At 36.4% G+C, this 27,920-nt stretch overlaps 1 protein-coding gene across 4 annotated transcripts in view; it reads right to left on the bottom strand.

Annotated features, from left to right (window-relative positions):
* Positions 1-27,920, bottom strand: part of LOC150105909 (uncharacterized) — a 327,762-nt gene that overhangs the window by 16,701 nt on the left and 283,141 nt on the right. For all 4 annotated transcript variants that reach the window (XM_090393671.1, XM_090393672.1, XM_090393670.1 and 1 more), the window contains one exon: positions 9,623-9,709. In XM_090393671.1, the coding sequence (XP_090249797.1) occupies positions 9,623-9,709 (87 nt within the window). The remainder of the gene's footprint in view (positions 1-9,622; positions 9,710-27,920) is intronic.

Below are 27,920 nucleotides of genomic sequence, written 5' to 3'. Positions count from 1 at the left end.
ACTTAAGGCACTGCCAATTCACTAGAACATTCTTGTAATACATGAGTTGATATTCCATCTTATCCCATAGCTGTATTTGCATCAAAGATCTGTAATAACCTATATAAACCTCTTTGGTCCTAGATACTGTATTCATGCAGTATCGGACCAAACCTAGAAGTCTAAAATGCTGATGAAACTCATGTTCAGGCCAATACAATACAGGGTAAGCTGAAAAAAATGAAGTCTGGCCGGTTTTGGATACATCTCTCAGCCAAAAGGTATTAAATCAAATCATCAGACAGGAGAACACTAAGAGAAACTAATATAGATGGGGTTAGAGAGAGAAAGCAAGCCTGTGCATGCTGGGTGAGTTTCACTACTACCACTAATTTATGGTGGTATTGAAGCAGCCACAAAACCATGTTTGGATTCCAGAGCAAAAACCCTATTTAGTTTTCTTCAACATGCAATATGAATGTTTCCAGAGTTATGCCAGATATTACAGAGAGATTTAACATTTCTTCAAGAGTACAGGTTTAAAACAGTTGTTCCACAGACAGTACATAAAACCAAACCTAATGGCAATTTCTTTAGAAGGATCTTCTAGGACAGCCAGCAAATAATTTTGCTGTCACTGTTATACTAATTGTGCCTGGAGAAGTTTTAGCCACACAGATCATATTCAACCTTTAGTAAGGTCTTCTCAGAGGGAACAAGATGTGTATAATGGGATACTAGGGCAACTTCAATGAAGTCTACTGCTTTCTATATAGTAGCAACTTGGTTATGAAGATATTGCAAGTACAAATTTTTGTATACTTACACTTTGACAAAATAAAGGTGGAAAATAATATAATTTCTTGTGTAATCTACTGAATGCAAACATTCTAATTAAAAAAGTTCATTATAATTACCCCTAATTCAAAATATTGTAATAATATGTTAATACACCATTTTGCAACAGGTATATGGTAATATGACTAGCCACTAAGTTAACTCTCAATATCTCCATAGATATAGCTCCCACAAATGAGACCAAGCAACTGCTTTCTATATAGAAGAAGACTAGTCATGAATATATTTCATGTACAAACTTTTGTTTGCTTATGCTTAGATAAATAAAGATGAAAACAAGACGAATTAGACAAATAAAGATGAAAATAATTTCTTGTTGAGTATAATTTATTCACTATTTCCAACTTTCAGCACACTACCAGACTAATATACAGGCAGTCCCTGGCTTATATAAATCCAGACCTACACAAATTATCTTGAAAAGGCTATGAAAAAAAAAAAAAAAGTCATAAAAAATTGACTTATTGCATGTAACATTACTCCCACACTAGATAACAGCCATCGTCCAAAAGGCAAACACAGTCTATGCAGTGCATGTATGCATCTTCCTTACTACTGAACATAGACTTGAAGTATATTTGCATTCATATACTATCACAATTTTTACAGTTTGTGTGCACTAGGGTAAAGTACAATCATGATTGAAAAAAAAGAACACAAGTGAAAAAAGTGATCCATGTGCAAATGCACCACAAATGATCTAGAGATGAAAATTATAAAATATGAAGGTGAACAAAGCAATCTGAGGATGGATTCATGAAAGTACAAAGAGAAATAAGTGGCACTTTTAGTTTTTATTGAGAGTTTTATGAAGAGAAGAAAGAAGTCACTGTTCAGTCCTCTCTTGAGAATTTCGAATGGAAGGCTGACTTGCCAGATTAAGCTTCTTTCTCTCTCCTATTTTCTAACACTATTTATACTTTATATTATTTTGCATTAATAATTACTATTACTTGACACCTTCAAGGAGTCCAAAGACTTATCGAGGGAGGGCACCTACTCCACAACTCTCTGTCTCCACCACTCAATCCACCAACCACAATGAACCGCAACTACACCAACGCCATCGACCACCCACTACCACTACTAATATTTTCACAGACAAACCAGGCCGGCTATACATACTGAAATATAATTTTTTGTGTGTATCCCATTAATGAAACTAACAGAAATAATCTTTAAAACATGTGAATGCTCTATGGCATGCATGTACTATAAACCCATAAGCCAAATTGTGTGATTAATGGGTGAGGGGTTAAATCCAATTTACATAAAGTTTGTTAAACATAACTCTTATGTAAGTTGAAACTACCTGTAGTTGTTCCCACACTCTTGCGTGCTTGCTTTTACCATTAAAAAGGAAACCATTTCAATATATATTTCAATAGCCTTTTATAATAAAGTTACAAGAACATTAGATGAGGGAAGGGCATATAGTGCAATTTTCTTAGACTTAGCAAAGGCATTTGACAGGGTGCCACATGATAAGCTGATATTTAAGTTTCAGCACATGGGTCTGGATGTCAAATTAGTCAACTGGATTCAGGATTGGCTGTCTGATAGGTATCAGAGAGTTGTGTATGGTGGAGCAGTTTCAAGGAGGCAGAGGGTTACAAGTGGGGTCCCACAGGGCTCAGCACTAGGACCTACATTGTTTAACCTTTATATCAATGACATTGCCAGTGGATTGCAAGGGGATATTCAGTTTGCGGATGATGCAAAGCTGGGAAGTATTATTAGTAATACTTAGTATCAGTATACTAAGTATTACTAATAATATGGTCTAAAAATCCCTGATACTAATATTATTACTAATATCAGTATAAGGGCTACCACATCTGGTAGCCCTCTTGCAGGGCTACTAGATGAGGTAGCCCTGCAAGAGGATTTGAATAAGCTAGATAGATGGGCAAATGAATAGGGGTTTCAGTTTAATGCAGCAAAATGTAAGGTCTCGAGGTTTGGGAAACATCGATGGGATGCTGCATACTCTATGGGAGGAGTTATACTGGAGAAAGCAGGGGAGACAAGAGATCTGGGGTTGATGATTGAGAGAAACCTGAAATTTAGGGGACATATTGCAAAGGTGGTGAAGGTAACACAGAGGATTGCTGCAATTATGAGAAGGACACTGACTTGCAGAGATAAAAGGGTTATCATTCTGTTGTATAAGTCTCTGATCAGACCACACTTGGACTATTGTTCTCAGATTTGGTCTCCAGGATTTGAAGGGGATAAATTTACTGTGGAAAGGGCACAAAGATGGATGACAAAGATGGTTTCAGGACTGTACAATTTTGGTTATGAGGATCGGCTGAGGGAATGTGGACTGCAGAGTTTAGTGGATAGAAGAAGGAGAGGTGATATGATTGAGACTTTTAAACTGTTGAGAGGTGGTTACAGGGTTGACACTGGGGAGTTCTTTCGCTTGGTTGAACAGCGGGAAGGAGTGATGACAAGAGGCCATCCCTGGAAGTTACGAAAGGAAACTGTGAGCAAGAGGGTGAGGAGTGGTTTCTTTGCATGGAGGGTGGTTGGACCGTAGAATGCATTGCCTGATGGAGTGGTGAGAGTGAGAACGGCCAATGAGTTTAAGGAGTGATATGACAGACTGTGTTTCTTAGGGGGGGAGGACCTCCCCTAGATGAGTCTTGACAGACTTTATGTTCTTAGGAAGGCCCTCTCACGATGAGTCTTTCGACTCCATGGAGGCCTGAATAATAATAATAATAATAATAATAATATTTATGACATAAAATATTTACACAAATGTTAATTATTACAGCAAATTGAAAACTTTTAAAATCAAAATTGTAATTCTGCACAAATTTACATGGAGAGAAGAGACAATGAATAAGAAAAGTTTCACTGACTATGTCCTGTCTGTTGTTTTTTTACGTAGCCAATGTGCTCCTTTTGCCTGATTTCTAGGCTTCTTGAAGTCTGTCCAATGTTTGAGCCACATGAGCATGGAATATTATAAACACCAGCATATTAATAGAAGGGATGGTTATCTTTTGGAGATCTAAGTAGTTTACGAATGAGTTTAATTCAAACCAAATTCTATTGGTTTGAATGTTACTCTTATTTTGTGTGGTTTGAGGGGGCTGGCAAGTTTGTTGGAGATGCCACTTACATACAGAATTGCAATAGTTCTGTATGTAAGTGGCATCTCCAAACTTGAACAAGAAAATATTCAATATTTATATATTGAATATCTTCTTGTTCTCTTTGTGGTGGTTCAGAGAAAAGGATTTTTTTGACTAGTCTTCTTGGATAGCCGTTCAAGTACAGAGTGTTAGAAATTAATGTTAACTCATCTTAAAGGGTCTTATTGTCTGTTATGATGCTAATAGCTCTTTTCTTTAACATGTGTACAATGCTGAACGTGGGCTCCCCATCGCCAAGCCTGTTAATTGTTGGTAGATCTTAATTTTCCAAGAAAAGTAGTTAGAATTTAGGCAATGAGCAAACAATGAGGTTATGTCTTGTGGGAACAAGGTACTTAAGATGTCAATGACCTCCACTACAGGAACATTTGTAAAGAGAGAGGTGACATCTAGGCTAGCTAGAAGGTCATAACTGGCCAACAGATCTGATTAAAGAACTAAAATCCATGCATCCTTTAACTCCGAGAATCTATGGCATCCCAAAAGTGCACAAAAATGATCCTTTCTTTTAAGGAAGCCTGTGAAATTATTATCAACCATCCCAATCTGAACAACAATGATGGTCTAAAAATCCCAAACATATGGAAGGTATATATTCGACCTTCCACACCAAGAACAACTATAAACAGGACTGTAAAAAATCCAGTATTGTAAATCAAAAATAAGAATTGTAATACTAAAAATAGGACACCAATTGTTTCTGAAAGAAAACCATCTAAAAGAATGTTTATTCCTGTCATTGTAAAATAGAATTTAACTTGATGTAAAAATTTATTTTTTATTTTTATTTTTATTATTTTTATTTTATTTTTTATTTATTTATTTTTCCCCACTAGAGGTCACACCAGTAGAATAACATGTGATCAAATCATTGTTTCTCTAGCTTACAGTTAATGATGTAACCCAGCTTGTCCTGTATATTTATGTACGCTCCAGATGATGATCTTGATGTGAAGATCAAAACGTCCGGATAATAAAAAAAGTTTTTTAACATGGTTGTAAATTCCATAAAATTTTTAAAATGAATGCACAAAGTTGATATTCCTTTACGCCCCATCGTTGACGCAATCAACTCTCCTACCTACTTATTGTCCAAAAATCTCTCAAAAACAACACATCCACAACTCAGAGAGTTACATCAAGAACTCAGACCATTTCGCGGAAAGGTTAAAAAACATCAACATATCGGATAATGACCTTCTAGCTAGCCTAGATGTCACCTCTCCCTTTACAAACGTTCCTGTAGTGGAGGTCATTGACATCTTAAATACCTTGTTCCCACAAGACATAACCTCATTGTTTGCTCACTGCCTAAATTCTAACTACTTTTCTTGGAAAAATAAGATCTACCAACAATTAACAGGCTTGGCGATGGGGAGCACACTTTCACCTTCATGTGCCGACCTCTTTATGGAAGACCTCGAAAACAAAATCCTATCCCAAACTATTCCAAAACCTAAAATTTGGTACAGATATGTGGACGATATCTTCATCATTTGGAACAACAACAAAGATGACCTATATGACTTTCTCAAAAAAAAAGATTAACTCCTTCCATCATTAGATTAAATTTACTCTGGAACTTGAAAGAGACAAACATTTACCATTTTTAGACATCTTAATCAAAAAACAAATTGATGGCAGCATAAATCTATCGGTTTACAGGAAACCAATACAGGATGCTATCTACATTTCAACTCCTCTCACCATATCTCACATAAACTCAGCATTGTACACATGTTAAAGAAAAGAGCTATTAGCATCACAACAGACAATGAGACCCTTCAACATGAGTTAACATTAATTTCTAACAATCTGTACTTGAAATCTGTACTGCTATCCAAGAAGACTAGTCAAAAAAATCCTTTTCTCTGAACCACCACAAAAAAGAACAAGAAGATATTCAATATATAAAAACTATTGCAATTCCGTATGTAAGTGGCATCTAAAACAAACTCGCCAGCCTCCTCAAACCACACAAAATAAGAGTAACATTCAAACCAATAGAAACCATTCATAAACTACTTAGATCTCCGAAAGATGACTATCCCTTCTATAAATATGCTGGTGTTTATAATATTCCATGCTCATGTGGCTCAAGTTACAATGGACAGACTTCATGTAACCTAGAAATCAGGCAAAAGGAGCACATTGGTTACGTAAAAAATAACAGACAGGACATTTCTGGCCTATCGTCTCATTTCTCTTTCACTGACTATGTTATTGTTGATAGTGATGTTTTCTCCCTGGTGCAGGACACTACAGTGTACAGAGGATTTGAAATTGGAAGTGATCACCATTTAGTCATGAGCAGGATAAAATTGAATTTCATATTGAAAAGAAGAACATGCAAGAAAATTTTAAAGCGAATAAAAGTTGAGCAGCTCTCAGACAAACTGTAGACAAAAATACACAAATATTATTCAAGAAAAAATGAAAGAGTTTGAGAACAGGAACCAAACCTTGGAGAGTCAGCTGGCATGGTTGGCTGAGTGGTTAGTGTATCTGCTCTCCAGCCAAAAGACAGTGGGTTCGAATCCTGCTGTGGGCATGGATGTTTGTGATTGACTATGAAAATCTAGTGGTAGTGGGGTGTAGGACAGTAGATGGTGTTGGTAAAGATGTTGATAGTAGTTGCGGCTGCTGGAGACAAGACTTGTAGAGTAGGTGCACCCTCTCTCGATGAGTCTTTGGACTCCGTGGAGATGTCATGTAATAGTAATAACAATAAATCCTGAAGAAAACATTAATTGATTCAGCCAGAGAGGCATGTGGTGAGGTTGTCTGCAAGAATAGAAAAATCAGAATCCCATGGTGGACACAGGAAGTTAAAGAGGCAGTGAAGGAAAAGAAGAAAGCATATCAAAAGTTCCTAGCAAATAAGTCAGCTTGTGCTCTTGGAGAATACAGAGACAAATGTAAGAAAGATAAATACTGTGTAAAACTAGCTAAACAAAAGTCATGGGAAGACTTTGGTAAAAACATAGAAAATAAATATCAAGAAGGCAGCAAGATATTCTGGAGGTTATTGAAGAAGCTCAGAAATGGAGGAAAGTTTGCTGTAAAAAAAATTAGAGATGATAAAGGTGACATGAGAACGGGAGAAAAAGATATCCTTGAAGTATGGAGTAATTACTTCAAAAAAATTGCTAAATGAAACAACCAGTGACAGCAAAGTGGTAAAAGGTAGGTAATCAGGAATACATATCCATACCCAAAGTAGAAAAAGTCATCAAAATCCTGAAATGTGAAAAGGCAACTAGAGTAGATGATTTCCTGCCTGGTCAGTTTTTTTTTACCAACTTTCTGTTACTGATTGTTTAATTTAGCAATTTTTTGAAGTAATTACTCCATACTTCAAGGATATCTTTTTTCTCACATTTTCATGTCACCTTTATCCACCAGATATCATATCAACCACCAGAAACATTCAAGTATGGAGGTATAAAAGTATTACGGTGGCTGCATTGCATAGTTCAGAAGGCCTGGACCGAGGAGAAAAATTCCATATAAAAAGGGAAATAAAACTGAATGTGAGAATTAGAGGTATTTCTCTACTGAGTGTTTCTGGTAAGATTTATGCAAGTATACTTGAGAAAAGGCTGAGAAGGATTGTGGAAGGGAAGCTTGGTGAATAACATGCTGGATTCAGACCAAATAGAGGCTGTCAGGATTAGATTTTCACTCACAACAAACAAATAGTTGAAAAATCATGGGAATATAACAAAGATCTGTATTAAAGTTTTGTCGATCTGGAAAAGGCATATGACAAGGTGCCAAGAGAGAAGCTATTCAATACGCTACAGTTGTATGGTGTCAATGGGGCATTATATCAAGCAATACTTAGTCTTTATTTGAGTTTCAAGTCAACAGTTAGAATTGAAGCAAGTACAGGAAGATGGTTTAATGTTAAATCTGGTGTGAGACAAGGATGTACATTATTCCCTCTGTTATTCAATATCTATATGGATCCCATTATGAAGGAAAGTGGTATTAAAACGGGAGATGTTAATCTCAGCTCTTTGTTTTATGCTGATGTTATACTTCTAAATAAATCTGCTACAAGTCTGCAAGATTGCTTGACTAAATTGAATAACTGTTGTAATAGATATGGTATGAAGGTCAGCAATAACAAGACAAAGACAATGAAAATAGGTAGAAAAATTTTAATTATCAACTACATTGTGAATGGAGAACCTATAGAACAAGTAAAGCATTTTAGCTACTTAGGCACAATTTTTAATGAAGATGGTAAATTAAATATGGAAATCAACAACAGAATCAACAAAGCTGGTATGGTACGAAGTCAATTGAATAAATTTATATGGAATAAGAGAGAAATTAGTCAAAACACTACATTAGCTGAATACAAGACAGTTCAAACCAATTTTAACTTATGGATCTGAGAGCTGGATTAAAAATAAAACACTTTACCAAAGACTAAAGACTGCAGATAGAATCCTGAGAAAGATTTTTTTTTTTTTTGGGGGGGGGGGGCATCAACAGATGGCATCAATGGCAATATCATATTAAAAATGAGGATACTAGGAGAGAACTTGACATTGTTAGCAGAGCTAATCTCAGGTGGTATGGTTACTTAAACAGAATGGGAGAGGAAAGATTAGGAAAGCAAGTATTCTCTGCCAGGTTGGCAGGAAAAAAAGACCCAGAAGAAGACCAAGATATAGGTGTAAAAAGTGCCTTAAAAGAGATAGAAATATAAGATCTGATAATGTTGGAGTCTTGACAGTAACAAATTGATTTGGAGGAAAATTGTAGATAGAAAGTTAGTAATGATGTAAGTTTTCCATGTAGTACTATCATATCCTGTACACCCTTGAGGGTACATGTCAGGAAATTGATGATGGTGATTCTGTTTTGTATTCACATAAGAATTTTTTTCAAATTAAAAACTGGACTACTGCTACAATATCACTCAAAAGTGTTTAATTACACTAGCAACTTTCCTAATAATCCTTGATTCTATCTGAATGAGAAAAATATAGCTAGTTTGTAACTCATTTATTATTGATTCACTCTTTATCGTACATCCATCCTTAAGTCTTTTTTTTTATAGGTATTATGGTATCCATGGTATCTCCTAAATAATATCCATACACTGCTCAACTCCAGGCTCACTATACCAGTTTCCCCTTTTTCAACCTGCAGCTCATCAATAAGAATTATATATATCAGTATATAATTTTTATGCAACTCCCACTTATAAAAGGTTGTAAACCTAAAATATAGTAATACTGTAGATAAATTAAAAATGTTTTATTATTTTAAGAATATTTCTATTTATTTTTTTTTTTACATAATCCAGAAATCTTAATCTGGGAACCAAACACGAAACTTTTTTTTCAAGCCACTTCACAGTTCACTAGGTGATGAAATCTATCTTCCACCTACAGACACTCAAAAACACCCAAGGCAAGATTTGAACACCTGCAGCTTGTTGGCTTGAGAGTGTGTATGCTAACCACCCAGTCAACCACCCAGTCAACCACACACACACACACACACACACACACACACACACACACACACACACACACACACACACACACACACACACAGCAATTTATTAAAGCATTTCAATTTCAGAAACTTACCTGAGGCCGGCTACCAATTGAATAGGCACGAACTGGTTTAATATAATCTGCAGAATCATCTTCTGATGGAGGAAAGTAAGACTTCACCTGAAAATAAGGCTAATTAAAAGCAGCACAAAAACTATTATGCTGAAACTGGCTTAAATTATAAGTCCTCTTTTACTTAAAATAAAACACCATTGAGCAATGGATTAGAATGCAAAGAAAACATTCAATTTTTTGTAAAATTACAAACTATAACTACCAAAAATTGCATTTTTGGTAGTTATACAAAATATGTTTAACTGAGCAATGCCAAAGCCAGGATGACAGGTCATCATTTTCTTTTGGTTTAAAGTAATACCAAATACAATTTGGTCAAGTACTGTATATAGCAAGCTACTCTGGTTAGCCAATATAGAGTGTATATTCAATAAACAGAAACTATTATCATTTTTACATGGACATCTCTGTGGATTGTGGGAGACCAACATTAACCATGATTCACTCAATACTATTCCACCACACTCAAAGAAAAAAAATCTAGTCCTCATTCCCTTGCTCACTACTACTACTACAGAATTTCCAGGATGACTCACTTGTTTTCTCTTTATCATGTATTGAAAAAATTTCTTCTGCATCAATCTTCTAAAATCACTTTAACAATTTATTTTTCCACCATATCTTCTTTTCTGCCTTTCAATTACTTAGAATAGATTGCAGGTTTGTGACCTACAAACCTGCAATCTATTCTCACAGAGAGAGAGAATTTCATAGACACCAGTCCTTTGAATCCACCACTTCCTCAACCAGTCTCCCTAATGATCTGAGTGTAGTCCAGATTGCAGCCATATCAAAGCTTCATAAAGAGGGACAATAATCTTATCTCTACTAATTAGTAAGTTCAATGACTGGGTAATAAGATGAGCTATTTGGGAAACTTTTGCATATGCCTTCTAAATTTCAACTCTCTGCCCACAACCACTCCCAAATCACCCTCAACAAGTTCAGTTCCATCAATATAGTATAGTACATATCTTGTAATCTGTTTTTCATCCCCAAGTGCATTACACTTTGCCTTATTAAAGTGGCAACTATTATTCTTTGCCTATACTGCCAGTTTTCTGCATTACTTCTAACTATTGCTGTACCCATTTCTGCATCATCATCAGCAAAGAACTGAATAGTGATCTCTCAATGATCCTTCAGTTATCCAACCTTTCCATTATGTAATTCATAAAATTGCTCTACTGCCGAGGTTGGATAATTGTGGAATTACTGTATTTTTTCTATACCACTGATATAAAAAATAGCAGTGGTTCAAGTACAGAGGCCTATAACCATCAGTTATTGCTTTCTCCTGAGTTCAACCCCTTCATATACTATTCTTTGATGTCATCAGTCACCCTCTTAACCATAACACTAGCTTCCTTTCCATCCCCATTTGTTTAAATTTATGTAAGAGCCTCATGTAGTATTCTGTTGAATGTTTCAGCACAGTCCAGCAATACCATGCTGTCCTGTTGCTATTTTGATGAATATGGCAAGACAGTTGGTTGATTAGTGATTTATTGGTGCAAGGACAGCAAAGGAAAGCAATACTTTGCAGAATACTTGAATCCTGCAGAACCTTTGGTTCTGGCAGTATTCAAGGTAATAATAAACAGTAACAAAGAGATAAATTAGTAAATATAATGTTATGTATAAAAAACAAATTGAAAAAAATTAAGTAAAGCAAGCATTTTCAGTATCTATATATAAATAGAATACACAATCAAATATGCTTGTATGAATTCTTTTTAAAAAGTTAAACACTTCATATATTTGTCGACGTCTGATAAGATCTTCCTGAGGATATATGGCTCAGCCAGAGTAGCAAAAAATTCATTCCTTTCTCAAGTCCACTCCACCAGAACATGATGGATGGTAACATGAGTGTTGTATTGTTCATACATAGGTGGGACATCAGCTCTCAATAAGTATGAATATGCAAGACAGCTATGACCTATGTAAAGCCTAGCAAGAACAACTTCCTCTCATCTGCACTGGCTAGACTGCCAATACTTAATTTCAGACTTAGTCTCATGCAATTTATTTGTTGGTCCTTCTTGCCATGATGACTGCCAATGGGTTTATTAGATATGATCTTATAAACTGTCTGTAGTCTGCATAAGGGACTGGCAAACAGTATGCAGAAAAATCATCAGCTGATCCAGAAGCTGCAGTCTCATTTCCCTCAATTCTAATGTGGCTGAGAATTCAGCACAGATAAATATCAAATTTAGGACCTTCAAGTGGGACAACAGTTGTAGAACCTTGCAAAACACTGGATGTGGATTGTATACAGGAGATGAGATGGCCTGTACAAAACTCAATGAGTCTGTATAAATCATACACTTTTGGTACTAGTTTTCTTGTATATGCACAAGTGCAGGCTGAACTGCATGCAACTCTGCTGTATAATTATTGCAGTGAACTGGGATCTGATTGGTATGATAAAGTCAGTAAATACATGAGCATAATCAACAGAGGTCTCAGATTTTAAAATATCAGTATATAGATTGAAAGATAATCAGTGTTTTGCTCTGTGTGTATTAAATAATTGCATGCAGATGGATGACAGTCTGTGTGAGACTTCTTTAGGTGACACAGCGAGAGGTTCTTCTTCACCCATAGTCTATAGAGATCATTGAGGCACCATAAATATGGCAGTCCTAACATGATCTATCCAGTGTTTCTGTCTTGGAATCTCCTTAACAAGTGAAGCATGAAGAATAAGTACACTTTCTAGTATTATCTATCCAAGTGATTCCAGGTCGCCCATGATTTTTTTTTTTTTTTTTTTTTTTTTGTAACGAGAAGTCAAGCCCTCTAGTGCTCTTTTAGATAAACTATTTGATCTGACCAAGTGGCCTACCCTCCAGAGTTGTTTCTGATGTATTTTAGTGATGATATTGACGTGTTCTGGCAATGGAGCAGATTCTCTGTCTAACCTCATCATTTTTACATATGCAATGTATGGTATCTTCAAGCGTCTTCTGTACCACTTCATTTCAAAGGCCAGTACTCTTTTCTCATTTTCCTTTAGCAATGTCCAAATATTCACATTTGTACAATAAGACAGAGTTAACAAGGGTATAGATGAGAGTCTTGTAGCCAGCTGTATTTTATTCATCATCATTATCATCAAATTCCTGATATGTACCCTCAAGAGGTGTACAGGATATGATAGTACTACATGAAAAATTTACATCATTACTAACTTCCTATCTACAATTTTCCTCCAAATCAGTCTGTTACTTGCCAAGACTCCAACATTATTTGATCTTATATTTCTATTGTCGAAGGCACTTTGTACAGTATCAATCCACCTATATCTTGGTCTTCCTCTGGATCGTTTTCCTGCCAACCTTGCAGAGAACACTTGTTTTGCTAATCTTTCCTTGCCCATTCTATTTAAGTGACCACTATAGATTACCTAATGCATTCCTGGATGCTGACAATGTCAAGTTCTTCCCTAAAATCTTTGTTTTTAATATGATATTACCATTGATGCCATCTGTTCACGCCTCTAATCTTTCTCAGGACTCTCATATCTGCGGTCTCTAGTCTTTGGTCAAGTGTTTTACTTCTGACCTAGCTCTCAGATCCATAAGTTAAAACTGGTTTGACCACTGTCTGGTATATAGCTAATTTAGTGTTCCAACTAATTTCCCTTTTATTCCATTGCCTTCCTACCATACCAGCTTTGTTGATTCTATTGCCTATTTCCATATTTAATTTACTAAAAATTTTAATTGACTAAAAATCGTGCCTAAGTAGCTGAAATGTTTTACTTGTTCCACAGGTTCTCCGTTCAAAATGCAGTTGACATTTTCAACGATTCTGCCTATCTTCATTGTTTTTATCTTTTTATTGCTGACCTTCATACCATATCAATTACAACATTTATTCAATTTAGTCAGAGAATCTTGCAGACTTGTAGCAGATTTATTTCGAAGTATAACATCATCTGCATAAAGCAAAGAGCTGACATTAACATCTCCAATTTTGATATCATGTTTAATATCACTTTCCTTCATAATGTGATTAATATAGATAATGAATAACAGAGGGGATAATGCACATCCTTGTCTCACACCAGATTTAACATTAAACCACCTCCCTGTACTTCCTTCAATTCTAACTGCTGACTTACAACTCAAATAAAGACTAAGTATTGCTTGATATAATGCCGCATTGACATCATATAACTGCAGAGTATTGAACAGCTTCTCTCTTAGCACCTTGTCATATGCCTTTTCTAGATCGACAAAACTTAAATATAGATCTTGTTATATTTGCATGCTTTGTCAACTATTTGTCGTAAAGTGAAGATCTGATCCTGACAGCCTCTACAGGGTGTTCGGGATAAATTTGACAGTTTCGTAAGGAAAAAGAAAATCTTCTTTGTATCTATTAAATTTAATGAATTGACAAAAAAACATTACAGGCAGAGTTAATTACAATACTATCAACAAGATTTACTCAAAATAACCACCATTAGCATCGATCGCAGCTTCAATTCTGCTTCGGAACCTCGAACAAGCTGATGCTACAGTCTCCCTGGGAAGGGCCGCAAAAACTGTTTTAATTTTATCCATTAACTGGGCTTTTGTATTACTGGAAGTGCGATTGGTGTCTTTTTCAACTGCGCCCCATACAAAATAATCCATGGGGTTAAGGTCTGGGGAGTTTGGAGGCCAAACATTTGGACTGGTGAAGTCGTAGAAATTTTCAGACAACCATTTTTGACTTTTCCCAGAGGTGTGGCAAGGGGCCGAATCCTGCTGCCATACATACGGCCTACCATTGGCTACCCTTGTTATCCAGGGCTTGACTACAGTTAGCAACTCCACGAACAAAGCCCGAATTCCAATGCCAGGGTTCTTCAACACCTGTTCCTGCAGATTTGCGAGGAATTCTGCTGTACGGACGCAATCAGATCATCTGCTAGGGATCTTTCTTCTTGCTACATCCTCGTAGTCACCATTGCAAGTCTCTAGTTCATGCCTGATTGTTTTTACTGTATTCAGGGAGCATTGGGCAGCAGTCGTAATATCCTTATTTTGATGGCGGGCACGAATCATCATGATACAAGTTATTCTCTTCCATGATTCAGGTGGGTTCCAGCTATCCATCCTTTCTGACATCTTGTATATGAATGAAGAAGGGTCCAAACTTTTAAATGAAGAGAAGTGTGTGTTAATACATGTAACTTACGGAAAAATATAATTAATTATAAATATGTCAAATTTATCCCGAACACCCTGTATTTAGCCTGAATCCAGCTTGTTCTTTACCAAGCTTTTCTTCCACAATTCTTCTCAACCGTTTTTCAAGTATACTTGCATAAATCTTGCCGGGAACACTCAGTAGGGAAATAGCTCTGTAATTTTCACATTCAGTTTTATTTCCCTTGTTATATATGGGTACTATGAGAGTTCTACTCCAATCATCAGGAATTCCTCCCTCTGTCCAGGCTTTCTGAACTATGCAGTGCAGCCACTGTAAGACTATTATACCACCATACTTCAGCATTTCTGGCCGAATATCATCTATTCCTGCTGCCTTTCCACATTTCAGGCCTTGAATGGCTTTTTTTACTTCAAGTATGGATATGTATTCCTGACTGTATGCCTGTTAAGTGTTTTTTACCATTGTGCTATCACTGCTTGTTTCATTTAGCAATTTTTTTTGAAGTAATTACTCCATACTTCAAGGATATCTTTTTTCTCCCGTTTTCATGTCACCTTCATCATCTCTAACTCCTTTTACAGCACTCTTTCCTCAGTTTCTAAGCTTCTTCAACAACCTTCAGAATATCTTACCACCTTCTTGATATTCATTTTCTATGTCCTTGCCAAAGTCCTCCCATGACTTTTGTTTGGCTGGTATTACACCGTATTTAGCTTTCTTACATTTGTCTCTGTATTCTCTAAGAGCATAAGATGACTTATTTGCCAGCAACTTTTGATATGCTTTTCTTCTTTTCCTTCACTGCCTCTCTAACTTCCTGTGTCCACACCATGGAGTTCTGATTTTTCTATCCTTGCAGACAACCTCACCACATGCCTCTCTGGCTGAATCAATCAGTGTTTTCTTCAAGGCTTGCCAATGAATCTCGAAGGTTTGGTTGCTGTTCTCAAACCCTTTCATTTTTTCTTCAATAATTTTTTTTGTATTTTAGTCTACAGTTCACATCAGAGAGCCGCTCAACTTTTATTCGCTTTTAAACTTTCTTACATGTTATTCTTTCAATATGAAATTCAATTTTATTCTGCTCAAGACTAAACAGTGATCATTTCCAATTTCAAATCCTATGTACACTCTGGCGTCGAGCACCAGGATGAAAACATCACTATCAACAATAACATAGTCAATGAGACTTCTTATTCCTTGCCTCTTCTCTCCATGTGAATTTGTGCACATTTTTATGTTGGAACATGGTGTTAGTAATAACCATGTCCATGTCTTGAGCAGAAATCCAACAGGTATTTGCCATTATTATTAGCTTTGCTCTTTTCTCCAAATTTCCCCATAATATTTTTGTATGTCTCAATCATTTCCAACTCTGCTATTTAGATTCCCAACAAGGACCAACTTTTCCTTTTTCACTGTGTCAGTTGCTTTCTCTAAAGCATGAAAAAATTCCTCCACTTCAACTTCTGTGGGACCATAGGCACAAATAGTCTCATTGTCCAGTTCCCCATTCTCACATTTGCTCATATCACTCTACTTGAGACTGCCTGTTCAAGAAATATTAGCTTCATATTTTGTGTTGAATACTATTGCTACTCCTTCTTTTCCTCGATTGTCATTGCCTGCATATAACATTTTGTATTTATTGCTCAGAAAGATCTCACCAGTTTTTGTCTTTTTTTGTTTCAGTCACCCCTTTTATGTCGATCTGGTATTTCTCTAATTCCTCAGCTAGCTCCATTTCTTTGCCATTCAGGCTTCTCATGTTCCTAGTACCGATCTTTAACTCTGGTGATGCTGAGTTGGGGGTGTTTTCAGATTTGTTCCAGTAGCTGACTTTTCACTGTTTGCCCTGGTTCCCTGGCGAAAACAACAGCGGCCTTGTTTAACCAGACAACGCCCCGGCCGGCATGAAATTTTGTCATGTTGTGCCATCATTTTGTATTTTGGTTTAAGCCAATAAGAATACAATTTGGTCGGCTAAATCCCAAAATTGGCAGGACATCCTCGTTCATTCAATATCCAGGTAGATACCCAACAGGGTGCACTACAAGAAGGTGAGGATTGGACATTAGGTCAGAAGCACTGGTAGGTTCTCTGCATTCCTTAAAAGACTACGTGGATGTCTCTTGTCAGTTATATGGCTTTGACCCTTAAGCAACCCAGCTGTATTTTATTGTGCTGGAAATCAGATCCCAAAGTGGCTGTAACCTCTGAAGAGCGAAAGTTGCATTAGCAATGCTTTAATAGCATGTTTAAAACCAACCATTTCTGTGTTGTATGCTTTCCAAATAGGTGAATCTTTCTATTTCTTACAATTTTTTATCATCAACTTAAATTTTCATAGACACCTTAGAAACTCTGTTATAATTCTTGTAACTGATATCCATTCTCTGCTGTTAGGTCACTGTCATCAGCAAATCTGAGATGATTCATATTTTTGCTACTGATTATCATTCCAATACCACTGTTTTCCAAGACTAAGTTTATTATATATTTCAAATATAGATTAAAAAAGCATTGGCAAAGTATGCATTCTTGGCACATACCTCTTTCCATTTGAAAGGCTTGCTATAGTTGATTACTATAGTTGTATAGTATACAACTTGCTATAGTTGTATAGTATAGATGTACTATTTTATTATCTATTCCATACTGGTTCAGTATTTTCCACAATGCTTCATTCCATACTGAATCGAAGGCCTTATGTATATCTATAAAATTGTGACATAGTATTTTATTATGTTCAATAAAAATTTTTCTCCAATGAGATGTACTGTGAATAAGTGGTCTATTATACTCTTGTTTTAACAAATCCTGCTTGGTCCTCTGAAAGTATACTTTCTGTTTTCCTCTCAAATACTACAGACTAAGATTTTTAGGGAAATTTTGCTTGGATGACTGATTAAACTGATAGTTCTATAATTTCTACATTTTTTTTACTATTCTCTTTTTAAGGGGTGCTTAAGGGTCAAAGCTGTATAACCGAGAGGACACCTCAATATCGCCTTTAAAGGAATGCGGAGAACCGACCAGGGCTTCTGACCTAATTTCCACTCCTCACCTTCTCATGGTGCACCCTGTTGGGTATCTAATTGGATACTGAACGAACGAGGATGGGCTGGCAATTTGGGATTTAACCGACCAAATTGTATTCTTATTGGCTTAAACCAAAATACAAAATGATGGTACAACATGACAAAATTTCATGCCGGCTGGGGCGTCGCCTGGTTAAACAAGGGCCCCCATTGTTTTCACCAGGGTGAACAGCAAAAAGTCAGCTACTGGAACAAATCTGAAAAAAACACCCCAACTCAACATCACCAGAGTTAAAGATCGGTACTATCAACATAAGAAGCCTGAATGGCAAAGAAATGAGGAATTAGATAAGTACCAGATCGACATAATAGGGGTGACTGAAACAAAAAAGACAAAAACTAGTAAGATCTTTCTGAGCAATAAATACAAAATGTATTATTCAGGCAATGACAATCAAGGAAAAGAAGGAGTAGCCATTGTATTCAACACTAAATACGAGGCTCATCTTCTTGAGTGGCAGGCAGTCTCAAGTAGAGTGATGGGGGCAAATATCAGAATGGGGAACTAGACAACGAGACTTATTTGTGCCTATGGTCTCACAGAAGGTTCTACTAAGGTAGAAGTGGAGAAATTTTTTAATGCTTTAGAGAAAGCATCTGACACAATGAAAAAGGAAAAGTTGGTCCTTGTTAGGGATCTAAATAACAGAGTATGAAATGATTGTCAGACATAAAAATATATTGGGAAAATTTGGAGAAAAGAGCAAAGCTAATAATAATGGCAAATATTTGTTGGATTTCTTCTCAGCACATGGACTGGTTATTACTAACACCATGCTCCAACATAAAAATGTGCACAAATTCACATGGAGAGAAGAGGCAAGAAATAAGAAAAGTCTCATTGACTATGTTATTGTTGATAGTGATGTTTTCTTCCTTGTGCAGGACACCAGAGTGTACAGAGCATTTGAAATTGGAAGTGATCACTATTTAGTCTTGATCAGGATAAAATTATTATTATTATGGGCGACTCCAGGGAGTCCTTAGACTCATCGAGGGAGGCCCTAAACATCATGTCCACACAACTATACGATATTCTCGCAGTATCTATCATACCTTGCCTTGAACTCACTCACCGTCATAGCACCCACAACAGATTCTGGCAGCTTATTCCACTCATTTACCGCTCTAAAAGTAAAGAACCCAGCTCTAACACCCCTGCTAACCACACTCTTGCCCAGCTTCCATAGGTGTCCCTTAATTCTCCCACCACCACCACCACCACCAGTCCTGATCTCGAAAATATCCTTTGAATTAATCCCATAGAAACCCTTTAGCAATTTGAATGTCTCAATCATATCTCCCCTTTTCTGCCTATCAACTAATTTCTGCAACCCACAAATCTTCAACCTGTTTTCATATGGTTCATTCCATAGACCCGCTATCATCTTAGTCACTTGCCTATGGATCCTCCCCACCTTCTCCCCATCAAGAAGGAACCCAGGTGAAATCTGGGCAACAGTAGTCGAGATGAGGTCTTATTAACGCTTGGTACAGAGGTACAATAACTTGTCTCTGCTCGTCAAGGTATTTTTCAACAAACAAGTTAGTTGATAAGCTGATTTAGCTACTTTTGCAATGTGCTTGCTAAACTTCATCTCCCTTTCCACCAACACTCCCAAGTCCCTGGCCTCATCAATCTCCTGGAGTACAGTTCCACCAATGCGGTATACTGCTGCTAATCTTTTCACCCCAAAATGCATAACCTTACATTTTGTCACATTAAACTGACATCCATTTTCCTTAGCCCAGAACTCCAATCTATCCAAGTCATCCTGCAAGATTTTTGACATCTTCTGCATTCACTATCGCCCTACCCAACTTTGCATCATCAGCGAACAAATGACCTGTTCCTCTTAGATCCTTCCCTATATATTTAATGAACAAATTAAACAGCAGTGGTCCAAGAACAGAACCCTGCGGCTCACCACTAGTCACAGGCCATCTTTTGGACTCTACTCATGAATAAACTACTCTTTGATATCTTTCCATCAACCACCCAGCCAGCCATCTCACCAACCCTATATCCATTCCCATATGTTGTAGTTTACAGATTAGAATTCCATGTGGTATCCTGTCAAACGCCTTTGCCAGGTCTAGCAGTATCACTGTAAACACATTACCCTTATCCAGTTCAGCCGTCACCTTGTTATAAAGCTTGAGCAAGTTACTGAGGCATGATCTACCCTTCACAAAGCCATGCTGTCCCCCGTACAGCATCTCGTTTTCATCACTCCATTCCAGTATTTTTCCCTTGACTACTTTCTCCAAGACCTTGACAACAACTCCTGATATGCTAATCGGTCGGTAATTTGCAATCATAGTCTTGGATCCTCCTTTATGCAGTGAAACTATTTTCCCCTCTTTCCACACCTTCGGGACTAAACCAGACCAGAGACTCAGATCAAACAACATAGTCAAGGGCACTGATAATTCCTTAGCCGCTTCACGCAAGACCCGTGCCAGTATACCATCCAATCCGACAGATGTATTCACAATAAGGGTCTGTAATAGACTGTTCACCTCCACTTCATTCATCACAATTCCCGTATAAACTAATTGAATTGAATTCAAAAATTGAATTTCATATTGAAAAGAATAACATATAAGAAAGTTTCAAAGCGAATAAAAGTTGAGCAGCTCTCAGATGTAAACTGTAGACTAAAATACACAAAGATTATTGAAGAAAAAATGAAAGAGTTTGAGAACAGGAACCAAACTTTAGAGATTCAGTGGCAAGTCTTGAAGAAAACAGTGATTGATTCAGCCAGAGAGGCACGTGGAGAGGTTGTCTGCAAGGATAGAAAAATCAGAACTCCATGGTGGACACAGGAAGTTAAAGAGGCAGTGAAGGAAAAGAAGAAAGCATATCAAAAGTTGCTGGCAAATAAGTCGGCTTGTGCTGTTAGAGAATTCAGACAAATGTAAGAAAGCTATGCACTGTGTAAAACTAGCTAAACAAAAGTCATGGGAGGACTTTGGCAAGAACATAGAAAATAAATATCAAGAAGGTGGTAAAATATTTTTGAGGTTATTGAAGAAGCTTAGAAATGGAGGAAAGAGTACTGTAAAAGGAGTTAGAGATGATAAAGGTGAGATGAAAAACAGGAGAAAAAGATATCCTTGAAGTATATAGTTACTTGGAGAAATTGCTAAATGAAACAAGCAGTGATAGCACTGTGGTAAAAAACGCTCAACAGACATACAGTCAGGAATACATATCGATACTTGAAGTAGAAAAAGCCATCAAAGGCTTAAAATGTGGAAAGGCAGTAGGAGTAGATGATATTCAACCAGAAATGCTGAAGTATGGTGGTATAAAAGTCTTGCAGTGGCTGCACTGCATAGTTCAGAAGGCCTGGACAGAGAGACGAATTCCCGATGATTGGAGTAGAGCTCTCATAGTACCCATATATAAGAAAGGAAATAAAACTGAATGTGAGAAATACAGGGGTATTTCCCTACTGAGTGTTCCTGGTAGGATATATGCAAGTATACTTGAGAAATGGTTGAGAAGAATTGTAGAAGAAAAGCTTGGTGAAGTCTTGATATCTTCACTGGTATAAAAGTCTTGCAGTGGCTATAAAAGTCTTGGTATAAAAGACTTGGTATAAAAGTCTTGCAGTGGCTACACTGCATAGTTCAGAAGGCCTGGACAGAGGGACGAATTCCCAATGATTGGAGTAGAGCTCTCATCGTACCCATATATAAAAAAGGAAATAAAACTGAATGTGAGAAATACAGGGGTATTTCCCTACTGAGTGTTCCTGGTAGGATATATGCAAGTATACTTGAGAAATGGTTGAGAAGAATTGTAGAAGAAAAGCTTGGTGAAGAACATGCTAGATTCAGGTCAAATACAGGCTGTCCCGATCAGATCTTCACTTTACGACAAATAGTGGAGAAATCATGGGAATATAACAAAGATCTCTATTTGAGTTTTGTAGATCTGGATAAGGCATATGATAAGATGCCAAGAGAGAGACGCTATTCAATATGCTACAGTTATATGGTGTCAATGGAGCATTATATCAAGTAATACTTAGTCTTTATTTGAGTTGTAAGTCAGCAGTTAGAATAGAAGGAAGTACAGGAAGATGGTTTAATGTTAAATCTGGTGTGAGACAAGGATGTACATTATGCCCTCTGTTATTCATTATCTATATGGATCACATTATGAAGGAAAGTGGTATTAAACATGATATCAAAATTGGAGATGTTAATGTCAGCTCTTTGCTTTATGCAGACGATGTTATATTTCTAAATAAATCCACTACGAGTCTGCAAGATTCTTCAACTAAATTGAATAACTGTTGTAATAGATATGGTATGAAGGTCAGCAATAAAAAGACAAAGACAACAAAAATAGGCAGAATCGTTGAAAATGTGAACTGCATTGTGAACGGAGAACCTGCGGAAAAAGTAAAACATTTCATCTACTTAGGCACGATTTTTAGTGAAGATGGTAAATTAAATATGGAAATAGACAACGGAATCAATAAAGCTGGTATAGTAGGAAGTCAACTGAATAAATTCATATGAAATACGAGAAAAATTAGTCGGAACACTAAATTAGCTGTATCCAAGACAGTGTTCAAACCAGTTTTAAATTATGGATCTGAGAGCTAGGTCAGAAGTAAAACACTTGACCAAAGCTAGAGACCACAGATATGAGAGTCCTGAGAAAGATTAGAGGTGTGAACAGATGGCATCAATGGCAATATCTTATTAAAAATGAGGGTATTAGGAAAGAACTTGACATTGTCAGCATACAGGAATGCGTTCGCAGAGCTAATCTCAAGTGGTATGGTCATTTAAACAGAATGGGTGAGGAAAGATCGGCAAAACACGTGTTCTCTGCCAGGTTGGCAGGAAAACGACCCAGAGGAAGACCAAGATATAGGTGGTTTGATAGGGTACAAAGTACCTTAGACGACAGAAATATAAGATCTGATAATGTTGGAGGCTTGCCAAGTAACAGACTCATCAGGAGGAAAATTGTAGATAGGAAGTTAGTAATGATGTCAATTTTTAAAGTAGTGCTATCATATCCTATACATCCCTTGAGGGTACATGGCATGAATTTGATGATGATTCTCTTTTTAAAGAACAGGAATCAGAACAGAGCGCATCAATCTGTAAGCCATGATTTCTTGTTCCACACAGTTCTTGTGTTATTCCATCTATGCCTGGCAATTTTCCCATCTTCAAAGAATTAACTTAACTGCTGCTTCTACTTTTTCTCTTAGATTAGGGAATTCTCCTCCATCCAATGTCATTTGTACGGCTTTGCCCCCCCCCCCCCCCCAAAAAAAAACAGTACTGAACTTCGACACCTGTTTACTCCATTACATATATTGCTATAGCATAGATATTTGAATGAATTTGGTTGCCATACTGTATTATGGCTTCAAGGTTTTGATTATTTGTTATCCTTCTTAATACAGGATTTTAAGGTTCTCCTTTGATCACAATTGTAAAATGTCTTCTTTAATTCAGGGTTTAATTATCCTGTGAGATTTTCCTATGATGTCAGCTGCTTCTAAAATTGCTTTGGAAAATAGTTTGTATTCATTTTCAATACTTCTGAATTCTTTGAGAAAGGTATTCAAGGAATTAGTTATGTGGGATTTATACTGTTCTCTGATATGAGGTGATTTCAACTTCTCAACACTATATATACGTTTTTGTTTTGGGTTATATTTTTATTTTATTTTTTTGTTTTAATTTTAGATTCAAATCAGCAAACCATGTTGTGGTCACTGCCAATATTGGCTCATGTGAAAGATATACTCTTAGGAAGGTTAACTGATGTTTTATGTGTTATCTGAATAAGTAAATAATCAATTCAATGGTATGCAGATCCATTAGGTGAAGTCTATGTCTACTTTCTTGATGGTTTATCTACCCTATATATATAAAATGATAAGCCTTTTTATGTCACGTTTTGAAACACAGAGGCTATCCTGTATGTCGAGTCATCAGAATTCAAGGAAAACCAGCCTACCAGTCTGGAACTCGGGGGTTGGGCAGAATCCCCCTTTCGAGTCATCAGAATTCAAGGAGAACTGGCCTATCAGTCCAGAACTTGGGGGGTTGGGCACCGTAGGTGCAAGGGGCATTAGCCCCCCCCCCCCCTTAGTGAGGATATAAAGTATTAGTAATGGTTAAATTATTTTGAATGGCAAACTCAAAAAGTTTGCTGTCATGTTTGGTTCAAATAATGCTGTCAACATTCATGCTAATAAGATTGCATAATTTCATTAACATGCATACCCAAGGGACATGTGGCAGTCTGTTATGTGTAACACTGAGTAGGATATTGAGCCTCCCAAAGCAGAGAAAATATACTAGTCTATGTAGGATGCTCTGGAAGAGACTATTTTTAGGATATAGTTAAGAGATAGCACTGGTTCATTTGATTCAACATAAAGGCTTTGAGTGGGTTATATGTGAAAGTCACCAGTAGCTATCTGCATACCCTGCTGATGTATGGGATCCAACCATCACAAGCTAATCTGCCTTGCAGAACCATAGACTTGATATATATATATATATATATATATATATATATATAGACAAAGCACTGAAGATCAATCCACACCCCATTCAGTAGAGAACAGAGTGCAAAGGACATTCAATACTCTCTTGCACTTTTCTCTTAGTTGATGAAGGTGTGCAAGGAATGTAAGCTAAGTTCTTGGGACTCATTTTTGACAGCAATGTCAAAAATGAGTCCCAAGAACTTGGTTTTTGTTGTTACTGTAATAATAGTTTGTCCCATTCTTAATTTAGGATTTGGGTGAAGGGGTTCGTTTTCAACAGAAGTGTACACAGACATTTTTCCTGCTGAAAACCTGAACCCATTACTAAGAGCCCATGGATTGACACAATCAATTGCTTGCTGAAGTTGTCTTTCAATTATCCTCATGTTATGAAAGTGACAGTAAACTGTGAAGTCATCGGCATAAAGTGCATTCCCTACTATGAGAGGAAATTGTTTAGTGATTGGATTAACTTTGATAGCAAAGAGTGTCATATTTAAGAAAGAGCCACAAGGAACAACCTGTTCTTGATGATAAGGCAAAGCATACTTTCCACTTGGACTTAGAAGATTCAACAGAAAGTTTTTAATAAAAACAGGATGGTGTCCCCTGAGACCAAGATTAAAGAGGTCTTTTAATATACCATATCCCTAGGCTGGGTCATAAGTTTTTTTTTTTTTCTCATGTCAAAAAACACTGAAACCAGATGCTCTCCTTTCAGGAATGCACCTCTTATACACGTTTTTAACTGACCAAGTGGTCTAACATTGAATGATGTCTACAAAAGTCACATTGTGTATTGGAGAAAAGAACCATTTTCTCAAAATTCTTACAAAGACCGATAGTCAGAGTGATAGGTCATTAATTGTTTGCTTGTGTTGGATCCTTTCCTGGTTTTGGGATTGCAATGACAATTGACTGATTCCAAGAATCTGGAGACTCTACCTCTGTAAGAATTCCCTTGTATAGTAAGAGAAGGAGATCCGAGATCCATAGAAGATGTTTTATCATCTCATAATAGATGTCATCAGGACCTACTGCACTGGGGTAAGACAGTGAAAGACTTCTTTTTAGTTTCTCCTTAACGAATGGCTGATTGTACAATCTAGCCCACTGATAGAAAAGTTTAGTCCAAAGTTCTCATGTTTCTCATTCAATATTAAAAATTGAGGATATGAAGCTTTGCTGAAATACTAGCAAAATTTTGTCCATAATTATTTGCAATAGCTTTGGGATACCCATCACAAAATCTGTTGCTCCCATAGAGTATCATATTCCCAATTATTACCCATTCCTGAATTCTGCCTTTGACTGATACCTTAACCATCACGCCTGAGATACTGATTGGTGGTATATAATTTGCTTGATATCACTGTCTTGGAGCCTCCTTATATGAATTGAACCATTCTGCCTTCTTTTTTCTCTCCTGGGAACTTGCACAGCTAAAACAAACAACCTAGTCACAGGCAATGGCAATTCCCTTGCAAATTCTTGTAATATATGGAGTGATTCCATGTAATCTAATCCCATGACCATATTCACATTGACTTCAATATCCTAAGTAGACTTCCAATTAATCTTCCAACAGTCCCTAAAATAAATATCTGGCACTACAATATAGCCATCGTGATGCTATACACTTGCAAAGCGATCACTAAATAATTCAACTATATTATCTACTTTTGTCATCCATACCACTCCTTAAAGTATTTGTTCCATAGCCATTCTTCTATTTACTCACCACATATCAAAAGATGTTTTATCATCTCATAATGTCATCAGGACTTACTGCACTTGGGGTGAGACAGTAAAAGACCTCTTTTTAGTTTCTCCTTAATGAATGGCTGACTATACACTCTAGCCCATTGATAGAAAAGTTCAGTCCAAAGTGCCTGGCAATAAAGAATTCCTTTAATCTGCTCAGCTAATATCCTCTAATAATCTGATTTTGCCCTTCTTACCATAACGTCATAACGGTCACCTTTCTTGCCTGTGTTTGCTTTGTATAACTTATGAGCTTGCCTTATTACTTTTCTCCTTATATACCCTCCACTTTTTTTTTCTTTTTTTTTTTTTTTAGCTCTTGTTTAATGGTGCTACTCATCCATCTGACATCTGATTTATCCTTCTGATCCTGGATGTAACAGTCTAGTAGTACTGATTCCTGAAAACACCCCATGCACTGCTTCAATCTTCTTAGCTTGTCATAATCACTTGCTCCATAATAACATATGTACCCTTTCTGAAGTGAAAATTCCACAAATATCTGGCAAACTTCAGGTCACGAATGGATGATTGTTTTTTTTTTTCCCATCTGGAGAGAATATAGCTAACTAGATCCAGCACTATCCATATATTGCATATGACATTAACTGAAATTAGCATCTCTCTTTGATCACATAATCTGTTGCCATAATTTTTGTGGTTTATATATTGAAAAGGTGTTTAATCTGGACTTTAGGACTGTCTGAACACCATAGTATGCTTTCTCCAGCTATACTTGATGGGAAAAATATGTAATAGGACTAAAGGACTTTCATATTTTTTTGCAAGTATGGAAATTATGAGTAAAATGTCCTCAATACAACAAATTCAGGGGTAGGGAAAAATTAATTAATTAATTAAAAATATTTAAATAAAAATCCAGTTTAAGAGGAGGCAAACATATTAGTTCCCAGGAATAAATATCCTGGAAAAATATGGAATTCAGCGGTGATAATGACCTTTTTTTTTTTTTTTTTTTTTTTTTTTTTTATCCCAACCAACAGCAAGCTTTCAGTGAGCATCATTCTCTTAATGGTTCTTATACTCAACAACTGGTCTCAATTTACTCAAAATTTGCAAAGCATTATATACCTGCAGGTAGTAAGCCAACTAGAAGAAGTATATCCAATTTCATAAGAGGTTTCACAAAATCACCTGTTTTAACCATCTATTCTTCCTTCAATATATAAAATAAAATGATCCCTCCCTGCAAATCCAATCATTTTAATGTTGAGTACATTGCCCCCCCCACCAATTTAACAAATTTTGCAGTACCAGGATCAACAAAACTTTCCAGAATATTAACTTCTACAAACCATAAATTCCAATTTCCAAATAATTCTTACCACTTTAATTTCAATGTTAACAAAACTTTATCCTGTTTCATTTCTGAACAAAACTTATTTTCTTCTAATCTTATTTTTTTGACAATAACCAAATCTCTGGCTAAGATGAGACTTCCCTTCTTCTGATAATTCTAACTTCCAATCTTTCTTAGCATAAAAACTTATTACAAATATTGACTTCTCAGCATCAGGAAATTATTATTTGTTCAGTTAACAGATGATCACCACTGAAAACAGGCATTTAACTCTATACAAATCACAAATCCATTTAACTATTGATATTGCTGGTAGTGCCTCTAAGAACTTAATAAATATATTTCACTCA

The sequence above is a fragment of the Typopeltis vanoorti genome, chromosome 6 (assembly GCF_054136105.1).
Source record: "Typopeltis vanoorti isolate ZY-2024b chromosome 6, IOZ_Tvanoo_1.0, whole genome shotgun sequence".
Classification (NCBI taxonomy): domain Eukaryota; kingdom Metazoa; phylum Arthropoda; class Arachnida; order Uropygi; family Thelyphonidae; genus Typopeltis; species Typopeltis vanoorti.
The sequence above is the reverse complement of the archived record's forward strand: the minus strand, read 5'-3'. Positions and strand labels throughout refer to the sequence as shown.